This window comes from Sorghum bicolor, chromosome 3 (assembly GCF_000003195.3).
Source record: "Sorghum bicolor cultivar BTx623 chromosome 3, Sorghum_bicolor_NCBIv3, whole genome shotgun sequence".
In the NCBI taxonomy this organism is placed as follows: domain Eukaryota; kingdom Viridiplantae; phylum Streptophyta; class Magnoliopsida; order Poales; family Poaceae; genus Sorghum; species Sorghum bicolor.
The window spans coordinates 18,203,989-18,215,160 of NC_012872.2; the positions used below are offsets into that span (position 1 = coordinate 18,203,989).

The 11,172-nt window shown below is 43.0% G+C and overlaps 1 protein-coding gene across 1 annotated transcript; it reads left to right on the top strand.

Moving 5' to 3' along the window:
• On the top strand, nucleotides 2,410–3,156 carry LOC8075332 (abscisic stress-ripening protein 2). Its single transcript, XM_002455560.2, has one exon. The coding sequence runs from the start codon at nucleotides 2,554–2,556 to the stop codon at nucleotides 2,857–2,859; it is 306 nt and encodes a 101-aa protein (XP_002455605.1). The 5' UTR covers nucleotides 2,410–2,553; the 3' UTR covers nucleotides 2,860–3,156.

Genomic DNA, 11,172 nt, shown 5'->3' on the forward strand with positions numbered 1-11,172 from the left:
AGTTTCCCTACACAGATATACTCCAGCTGCGTGCATTCATATACTCCAATTAAATATCAACAGTGAATCTAAACAGCCAATGTTAATTATTTAACTACTATAAGTAACCGACTGTTGACAGCCAAAATATGATTCGTAAAGTGATGATAGATTTAAAAACGCATGTAATAAACTAGAAAATATCAAATTTGGAGCGATCTGGGCTAATTTAGAGTTGTCCACGAAACCGGCCCAGACTGATTTTGGCAAGGTGTGCTTGTAGTGTCCAAGAGAAACCAGCCTGATCAGGTTTCAATCTTAGAAAAACTTATCCGACCTCGTGGTAACCTTACACAAATTTAGTTTTTTACTAGGATAAGATCACAGTCTCTATTTATATGAGAGAGGATTACAACTGATTAAAAGATCCATCTATTCAATCGACAAAAAAAAACTATTATATTTTTTACCCTATTTTTCCATCTAATATTGATGTTGGTTCTTCGTTGCGCTGCTGATGGCTCATGGTTCAATGACGACGAATCTCTATACTGATCAGACTGGCTAGAGAATTTCATAGCCGTCACGTGACGTGATGGGCCCTCCAATGTGTTTGGGGGTTTCAGGTTTTAAGAGAGCTCGCTGACATGTTATAGGTATAGCTCTCCTAACAAAGCTCCTCCATTGACTCGTCTTGCATTTGAATATTGCGCTGAATAGTGGAGCTTAATGTCTTCGTTTCGTATACATCCATGACCTGTCCATATATGCCTTTCAAAAATAAAAGGTATATTTGCATCCGTGTATTATTTGCATATAAATATTGAAGCAGTCTATTTTTTATACAAATATTATATTATTCTAGATCTAAAGCTTAAAAAATGATAAAGTAAGTATAGAAAGAGTTCATGTGAGCCAAAGTAAGTTGGGTAAAATTCAGTCTACAATTGCTAGGAAAAATAAAAAAAAATATCATCATGCATATCTCTCTCTAAATCTCTAGGTGAAAGAAATGAACATGTAAAGTGTGAAAAGAGTTTAGGGATGCCACTATCTCACCTCTCAAACCCAACTCTTTTTCAAAGGTTCAAAGGGAAAAACCTCCCCCCTCTATTTTTGCTATTTCTCACCCTCCAAGTGAGCTAATGGTGCTCAGCATGCAGACTGTCTTGAGGAGAAAGAAGGGATATTTACAAGGGTTATTTTTAGGGATGGTTGATTAAAGAGAACCACCTCTGTTAATTCATTTGTAGGGGCAGTTCTCTTAAGGAACCGTATTTGAAAATAGGTCACTTTTAGATACGGTTTTGTGAAGAGGACTGCCTCTGAAGAAGATCCATTTTCAGGAGAGAGGTTGTCTTAATACAACCACCTCTAAAGATAGACCCATTTCAAAGGTGGTTTTTTTAATAGAACCGCTCTTGAAGATGAATTTTTAGAGACGGTCACTGACACGATTAGAAGTGGCGTGCTAGTTGAACCGCCTCTGATAGAAAAGAGTGATGTCGCTAAAAATGATTTCTATACTAGTGCACCAAGTGAAGTATTTGTGTGCAAACATGTTGTTCGGAGATGTCTGACTTAAAAGTCAGACAGCCTGATCTTAAGCCCGCCCTAGTGAGCGCTCTAATTTTTCTTCAATTTGTTGGTTTGTGATCTAATTAACATTAACAATTAACACTTTATACTATTATTAATGACTAGCTAATTAATCTGACTTTAGACTTTATGGCAACCGGTTTGTGGCGAAGCTGTAGAAGTCGGTCGCCAACACCTTGGGAACGGAAGAGGTCATGCAAGCACGCGCACACGCGCTCCCGTCGAGTTGCTTAACCGTGTCGACGGAACAACCACCGCCACCGGCCAGGCACCAGCAAGTACGAGGATAGCACCTGGATGGCTGATTGGTCGTCACTGATTTACATCGACATCAGCTGGAGCACTCAGTTGTTTTTTATACACCAGGAAAAAAATCATCAATTAATTAATCGGTCCACATCATCATGTCCGCGTCGATCAATGACTTAATCCGGTGGTGTTGTTCTTGCCGACGCATAGCTTTGTGTCACTGTTGGCCTGAGAAATAAAAGTCTTGTTCAGTCCGTCCGCGGCCGGGATTGCTTTGCACACTGACACGTACGTACATAACAGCAAATAGAGCCATGGACACACACCAAGCTAAGCTTCCTGGAAACGTTCCTGTTCCTGTTGGAGGAGCATGGCTATAGGATTCGTTACGAAGCAACCAGCTAACTATACGACCAATGCGGTGATCGATCTTATCGTTCATTTATTTGACAGTGACTTATACAAGCAAAACAAAAATCTTGTACGCGATTACGCGTGAACGAAATTCACCAAAATCCATCTACGCGCCTTCAGTTCCAACAACAGCGGCTCCCATCCATTCCGATCCTATATAAACACGAGCAGGTTTCATCCATTTTGTATCATCAAATACATCCATCCATCCATCAACGCACCGGCCGGCAAGCATCAGCAGATCATCATCACGCAGATCGATCGAACCCCAAAGGCCACTAGCTAGCTAGCGCAACTCGATCGATCGAAACAATGGCGCACCATTTCCTGGGCAGCAAGCACCATGGCGGTGAGGCGTCCAAGGTGACCGACTGGCGCAAGGAGGAGAAGCACCACAAGCACATGGAGCAGCTCGGCCAGCTCGGCGCCGTCGCCGCAGGAGCCTACGCCGTGCACGAGAAGCACAAGGCGAAGAAGGACCCGGAGCACGCGCACTCGCACAAGATCAAGGAAGGGGTCGCCGCCGCCGTCGCCGTGGGCAGCGCCGGCTTTGCCTTCCACGAACACCACCAGAAGAAAGACGCCAAGAAGCACCGCCGCCACGGACACCACCACTAGTTATTATTGACTAGTTTCATTTACCAGGCGCGGGTGCCAAACTCGTTCATATATATGTTACCGCCGATTTATATAGTATAGTATTTTTTAGTATAGAAATAAATGGGGTCTCCAATATATATGTATATATATCATTGTAGCGTCCTAGTATATATATTACTGTGTGTCACGTACTAGTACGTTTTAGATGACCTATGTTTGATTTTAAATTTGATTTATTATTGTATATCTTTTTGGTCGGTTCTTTATGTACACTATGACATAGGTTATTTCATCCTTGCATGCTATTCACTATTACTACAAAATTGCAATCACTTTCGGACTATCAATACCGATTGGTTTGTAACCAGCAGTGATAAAATGTATCAGTCCCGATTTATGGCTACAACAAACAATCGTATGCACTGATATATCGTTATTGATGATAGACACAAAGAAACAGTGAAAACTTACTTACATTGCTCTCGTTCGATGCAAAATGTATCGTTTAGCTTGTTTTGTTAAAAAAAATCTTCATTTTTTTCGTATGAAGTTGGATCAAGACAAACTTTATATCAAAATTAATATAGGCATCAAAGAGATCTAAAAAGTTATAGTTGAAAACTTTTAAATTTGAGATGATTTATAAGTCCAAATATTAAATATAAGTCTTTAGATTGGATTTGAGATGGTTGCAACCTCGAATGCACAAAAAAAGACAACATTAAAGTTATATTACTCAATGAGATGCATCTCTCAATCTCCCATTGGCATTGCTCGGTATCCCTAGTTGTGGCTCGATGTCCCCACGATATCTCTTGATCTCCCCTGGTATGGCTTGATGTTTCCCATGGCATCTCTCGATCTCCTATGGCTCGTTGTCTCTGTGACATCCTCAATCACTCATGCCCCTATGTCGTCTCTCGTCCTCTCGTTCTCCCATAGTGTGGTATAACTCGACGTCACTGTTGGTGAGAAAGTAGATCTGCAAACACAAAGGGCTAATACCCGATTCAACGTTAAGACGTGCCAGCCGATTTGACCTTACAATCGACAAAGGTGATAACTCGAATACTTTGGTCCCAACAACAGCGATGCGCCCGGATGTCACGGCCAACAGGTATTCACGCGGAACTTGATAACTCGCCGAGGTTGACTCGATGAATCCTTAAGAACTCGTAGGTAAAAAGAAAATATGCGAGTTGACGAAGTCGTCGAAAAAGTAGATGCTGGAATAGATGTAAAAACTTGTGTTTGATTGATTGTGTATATCCTTCTTACATCGCTACGGGGTCTACATTTATACCCTGTTCAAAAGAGTTACAACCAGACACGACTAGGACTCTAATTCCAAATTGAACGGAATCCGTACACAAAACGAACTTTAATAGCTATGGAAAACATTAATCTATCCACCACAAGCGATCGGCATACCGCCATCATCCTGTCAGCAACTCCTGCACCTCCCCCTGTTGTCATCGGCAATCGGCAAACCACCTTCCATCGGCATCGGCAACCACGAGTATCATTAATCGGCATAGATCAATCACCACCCTTGGAATTGGCTACATCCTGCTGTTTCTCCATCGACATGAAAACCATCGGCAACTCCTTTGGTAACCAGTCACCACTCTTTCGTCTGCCGATTTATACTTCATTAACTCCCAGATACGCGTCCAAAGATACGTGTCCAAAAATGACGTCAACACATGCCCCCCAATTTCGGAGTATAAAATCATTAATGCTCCAAAATTCTCTCCAATAAATACGCCCTTTTCGCAATTATTTCCTCCTGACAATCATTAATTGCCAAATCCAAACAACCTCAGCCCGGTTCTCTAGCATATACCTCGAATCCCTCAACTTTTCGAACCGAATTTCATAAATATACGTTCATCGACAACATTTCCGTTAGAGAGGATTACCGATAAGCCGACCAGGAGATCTTACATAGTAAGATATCTTCAAAATCATGACCGCTTGCTGTCAAATCACCTACACAATTCCTTGATTACCGTGCGAACAGTTACCATATCCACCTGAACACTCTCAGATTTCACGGATACGGTGAAGAGATAAGTCAGAATTGCCCCTGCTCACTTTATCCTATAAATACTTCCTTCCTTGGCACTCTTCCTCTACCTTGTCATTCTACATCCTCAAACCCACCTTCCTGGCGGCGGCACTGTTCGAGAAACTCAAGAACTCCAGCGAGGATCTCCTCCAACGATTATTTGAGCCCTCGATCTCTTCCTCCTTTCGGGAAGAAATGGCCATCAACTTCGTCGTCCCTGAGGTCAATTCAGCATTACCTTTCTCCTTTTTACCGTACTTTCTATTTTTTGCACGGTTATTTAGTTGGTATTCTCTCTCTTTCTTTTCCTTCTTTTTCCAACCTTCAAACCTTTAGGAATTGGTCGAGAAAATTGTCATTCCAACCGATCAACCCCACTTTCAATGCCTTGGCCCACTGGAAAATCCAGATCCTACCGATTTGATAAATGCAGAAACAAATAGGATTCCCTTTAGAACTGAGAACTTTTCATTAGATCTGTGGAAAGATACTTTACGATCCTGGCCCAGTTCTACCAAGGGATGGAAGGATTGGTTCCTGAGAATCGGTAACTCAAATGAAGTCTAATGGGGTGAGCGTAAGCTAGACCAGTGTATCAGGCTATCTATTGCCGACATGGAGAGAAATGAATCACTATTGATAGCGGCCTCGTATTTCTGGTCAGACACTCTCAACACTTTCTTGTTTGGCCACGGCCCCGCTTCTCCTACCCTTGTCGATGTGCTTATGCTTACTGGTCTGGAAATAGCAACTGCCGATGATAGTCACCTGTTTGATAGTAAGCCTGAACGTAAAGTAGAAACTCGCAACATCGGTGACTGGTCAGGGTACATCCAGAAGTATCGGAAAACAGGACCAGTTGGCCAAAGGGAACACGCCATCTTCTTGAACATGTGGCTAGATAAATTTGTCTTATGTGGCCGATCGGTAGGGCCAACTTCTGTTTATCTATCGGCAGCAGAGAAACTAGCCAGCGGTGGTCGCTTCTCTCTTGGCCGATACTTGCTAGGCTCTGTTTATCACCTCCTTCACTAGGTAGCTGAGAAGCTTCTGTTAGGCCAACCCATCGGCAATTTAGGAGGCCCTTGGTGGTTCATCAATATGTGACTCAATGTTCATATGCACAAACGCCTCTGATTCGACCTCTTTGCACAATGATTTCTTAGAGACATCGCTGAAGATCATGAACTGGCTGATGAAGAATCGGCAACTCACCCACCCCTGAACTATGGTGAGGCTGCTATAGTTCTACCTGGTACTGGTGGCAACAAAGACCAAGTCAGCCGATTTTTCTAGACTTTATATGATGGTCTTCCCAAAGATCAGCGGGCATGGATGCCTTATGAGGATCCAGAAACCAGATTCCCGCTTACTTTTCACCCTTTTGGTGACACTCTCAACAAAGACAATGACCTGATGATGGCAATCATCACTCCAAGGGCCATCTAGTGAATATTTTCGGTAGTGGGAAGAATACCAACCCCACTTATGAATTTTACAATCCATCGTCACTGGCTCGTCAACTGGCTTTTAGGCAGCTGCCGATTAAACTCTATCATGCCGATGTGGTGAAGCAAAGGGAGACTATAACCAGCGGACTCGAGTGGATAAGAATAGCTCAGCTTCAGCCAAATGCCGATACGTCAGATATTGATCTATCGGCATGGATCCCAGCCCTCTTCATCACTCAGATGTACAAGCAGTGGTGGGAAGAATGGAAGGAACACGTGTTCAGTACATCGGCTCAAACATATCGCAGCATGATTGACCCCAACTATAAGGTTCCCGATAACATTGTAAGTCTTCATTTTTACAGGTCAACAATCCAGTCCCAACAGTCAGCAGGAGTGGAAGACCGATCGAACTTCTTCCATCAGGTCCGATTTTCCTGATCGGTCATGACGCACCGAGTTTAGCAGCCCTAGCGCATCGGAATGTGCGCTTCAAGAAGACGACCACCAAGCGGTCAAAGACCTCCCCATCGGTTGCTGCTACTACTATGGCACAGGCTTTCAAGGTAGACTCTCAATCTCCTTTACTTATACTGATTTTTTCCCATTCTCACATAATCTTTTCAGGATACATCGGTTGCTATGGGAACTTCATCGGTAACCTTTATCTTTTAACAAGATTTTATCAATATTCTTTCATACTTTTATTCATGAAATCTGGCTTGTTGTAACAGCAAACTGGCAAATCGGCGAAGACTAGAAGCACCCAAACAAGTGTCGATGCCCTCCAGCCCAGCCAAGCCAAGAGAAAAGGCCCCAAGAGCACTAAGTCGCAACCAAAGCGCCAGAGGACAGCACCATCTTCTCCCCCTCTTCACCAGAAATCCAAACACATCAAGTACCGTCTCCTCTTCGATCGGCACCTCAGCCACAAGAAGTACTAGCCGATGTACCTGAGCAGACTGCCGATCCAGCTGATTTGAGTGTATCATCGGTTGCTCCCCCACAACAAACAAGCACTGTCCCCCCTCAAGGTAAAGCACTGATCATAACATTATTACTGATGACTCTTATTTTTGCTAATCATAATCACTCTCGTAATTTCTCAGTTGATATCATTCCATCGGCAGCTCCAGCCGATCAACCCATAGTACCGACAGTATCATCAAGCCAGAGGCGTGAAATTGCTCTAAAGCAAGTAAGTTATCTGATTTCCATCCTTTATTACTAATATTTGACCATCAAATAACTTATCTTTATCTTTTTTTCAGGAACAGGACTACCCAGATAGCTTATTCTCCTTTGCCATCGATATTTCCGATGATGAGGGTGAAGAAGCGAGCTCCTCCCAAGCAGTAGGGATCTCATCGGCAGAAATTAAAGCCAAGCTAGAAGATTTGTTGGCCCTGCTGCATCAAGATACTGCCCAGTTGGTTGATGACTCCGATCCAGCCAAAGCTCTGTTTAAGACCCTTCGCGGTCAAATTCCGGTCCATGCTGAAGAGATTCTGTTCCAAGCTGCCCATCTAGAAAGTCGTCAGCTTCAATACCAGAAAGTTACCCAACGTCTTGCCGATAGAGCTGCTCACGCCCAACTCACAGAGGAAGTAATGCAAGTAAAGCGCCTTACCGATGAGAAACATAAGAGCATCGGCATTCTGTAGTCCTCAGGGGAGACATTAAAACAAAAGATTTCCGATCTATCGGCAAGAAGGGAAGCTCTGCTAGCCGAGCTCAAACAAGTGGAAGAGGCCTTAACTCAAGCTCAGCAAGAAGAAGGCCAGCTGCCTGAGATGATCAAGACTCTTCAGCAAGAACGAAACATCCAGGCCCGTAAGGCACTACAGATGAAAAAGAAGCTGAAGCCAGTAGAGGGTTCTGCCGATGAGGACATCCGGGAGATAGAAGAAGCTGACCAGATTCGCCTGCGCACCATATCGACCATTCAAGCCCTGCTGAATCTGTAAGCTCTTCATCGGAGGCTTGTTTCGTTCTGCCCTTAGAAACTTCTGACCATTCCAGTCTAGCCGATAGGACTGTTATCGGCACTTTTAAAACATTATGCACGGTCCCAGGTACATTTCGTCCAGCCGATAGGAGTGTTATCGGCACTTGAATTTTATGCATCAACCCAAATACTTGGGTAATACTTCTTTCAATATTTTCCATTTAATGCTCTGGGAAACTCAACTCCTTCAAGAGTTTCTAAAATATAAGCATTACCAGGAGCAGACCGATTTACCCGATAAGGACCTTCCCAGTTAGGAGACCACTTTCCAAACTTCGAACTTTTAGTCCCAATCGGTAGAATTAATTTCCATACCAAATCTCCATCGACAAACTCCTTAGCTTTTACCTTTTTATCATACCATCTAGCAACTCTCTTTTTATTCTCTTCTATACTCATCAAAGCTCTCAACCGATGTTCTGTCAAATCATCCAACTCATCTTTCATCAAAGTAGCATAGTCATCGGCAGCCAACTGATTTTGAAAAGAGACCCGCCTAGATCCAGTCTTAATCTCCCATGGCAACACTGCATCATGCCCATACACCAACTGATAGCGCGAAACTTTGGTCGATCCATGACACGCCATCCGATATGACCACAAAGCTTCATTCAATAATGTGTGCCATCTTCTAGGATTCTCTTCAATCTTTCGCTTGATGAGCTTAATAATCCCATTGTTAGATGCTTCGGCTTGTCCATTGGCTTGAGCATAATAAGGAGAAGAATTCAATACTTTAATCCCCATACCGATTACAAACTCATCAAACTCTCCCGATGTGAACATAGTACCTTGATCAGTAGTAACTGTTTGAGGAATACCAAATCGGTAAACAATATGCTCTGTCACAAAATCAATCAAGTTAGCTGATGTTACTTTTTCAAAGGAATAGCTTCAACCCATTTAGTAAAATAATCAGTGGCAACTAAGATGAATTTATGTCCCTTGCTTGATGGCGGGTAAATCTGGTGTTGACGGTTCTTAAGTATCAATTTTAATTATCAAATAAACAAGAGAAAGGACCAATATGCAACCAACACCTAGAATTAGGGTTTGATCTGACAGAATTCCATGAGTTTTGTTGTTTATCTGTTTCTGCAGGGGGTTATCAGGAAATAAGGAAGAAAGGCCCACATGTCAGGATTACATAGAGATATCAACGCACCGCGCGATTTTCTACCATCTAGAAGACTCCAGAAGCCACGGGAAGAAAGCAGAGGCCGAAAGGGGCCAGGCCCAGGGCGCCCGCCCTGGTGACCTGGGCGCCTGCCCCCTGCTGGAAGTCTTTCGGGACTCTCTTCGCACACGATGTTCCACCGACCTATTGGATCAAGAATAACGTAGTACCACCTCGCCTACCGACCCAAAAACGCATAGAGGAGGAGGACTATATAAGGAGACCCCCCTGGCCCCTGGAGGAGACAAGAAGTTATCATAGAGATTGAGGGGTGCCCTTGAAGGAAAACCTCTTCTCTAATTAATATTTCTTTTTAGGCTTAGCAACCAATGTAAAGTAGAAGTAGATCTTCTAGTTTCTACTAGATTGAGAGAGATAGAGTGGAGGTGTAGATTGGAGGAAGCCCGGCCTATCGGTGTCTACTCCAAACTTGTACCTGCGGGATCAAGTTCTCCTAACCCGAAGCTTGCTCCTAGGATTCTTCAGTATTTCGACTTCTAAATTCTAGTAAGTTCTTGTTTTATTGTTCTTCTGGTTTATGAGTTTACTTTAATCTCTTCGCGTAGAGTTTAGAGTAATCATTGCTGGCGTAAACGTGGTGTTTAGGCTGGGGTACTCATAGATATTCCCTGACTAGCTGGACTATGGTAGTAGTGAGGAACGTGACAATTCCGAGTTACCTTTGCAGACCATATCTCGTTAGCAGGAAGGATAGGGTTTATAGGTGCGGGTTGAACATCATTTGTGGTGTCTAGATTCCGTTGGCCTTCCCAATAGAACAGTAGATCATCCTTACCAAGGTTAGAAGGAGACTACGGTTGCAGTCTTCTCTATTTATCACTCACATCGAGAGACATTCTTTGTTGCCTAAAGGGTTAGTAGTAATAGACCGGTTAGTCAGATGCACTCTTTCTCCTAGTGGTAAAAAAATAAATACGATACTCTGGATAACCTCCCGGGTGAAGTGCTCACCGATATCCGTGCGCTTGCGGATCAATTCCTTATTGCGTTTCCAAATATCAACAAGCATTTCTTGCGCCGTTGCCGGGGAGAAAGACGGTTTGCTGAGATAACCTTGAGTCTTACTACTAGCTTGTATCTATACTTTTATCTTTTCTTTATTTATTTTCTTTATTCTTACCTTATGGAAAACCAAAATTCTAAATCGATCCATGAATCTGCAATCCCTTCAGTAACTGACCTTTTACCATGGGAGTCATCACAGCCTATCCAAACATCCCAGTATAAGTTAAGTTCTAGGTTGATTGCCATGATTCAAAACCTATCTTTTTCGAGAAAGGAAGACGAAAACCCTTACCTTCATATTAGAGATTTTGAGCAAACATGTGATTGGAAGAATGGCGAGAGAAAGCATATCACAATTCAAGGATCTACAAAGAAAGAGTCAAAAGTTGGCATGACAAGAGAATCAAGAAGAAGGAGTTCACACCCGGAGATAAGGTACTACTTTTTAATTCCAGGGTGAAGCTTTTCGGGCAAGGAAAACTCCGAAGCAAATGGGAAGGACCATTCAAGGTAATTAATTCATCATCCCATGGAGCTATCACACTTCAAAATGACGAAGGTACGTTATTCAAGGTAAATGGTCAACGTCTTAAATTAT

What these genes read in the sequence shown, in the direction of transcription:
- LOC8075332 (XM_002455560.2), top strand. Translation starts at nt 2,554, where the DNA reads ATGGCGCACCATTTCCTGGGCAGCAAGCACCATGGCGGTGAGGCGTCC.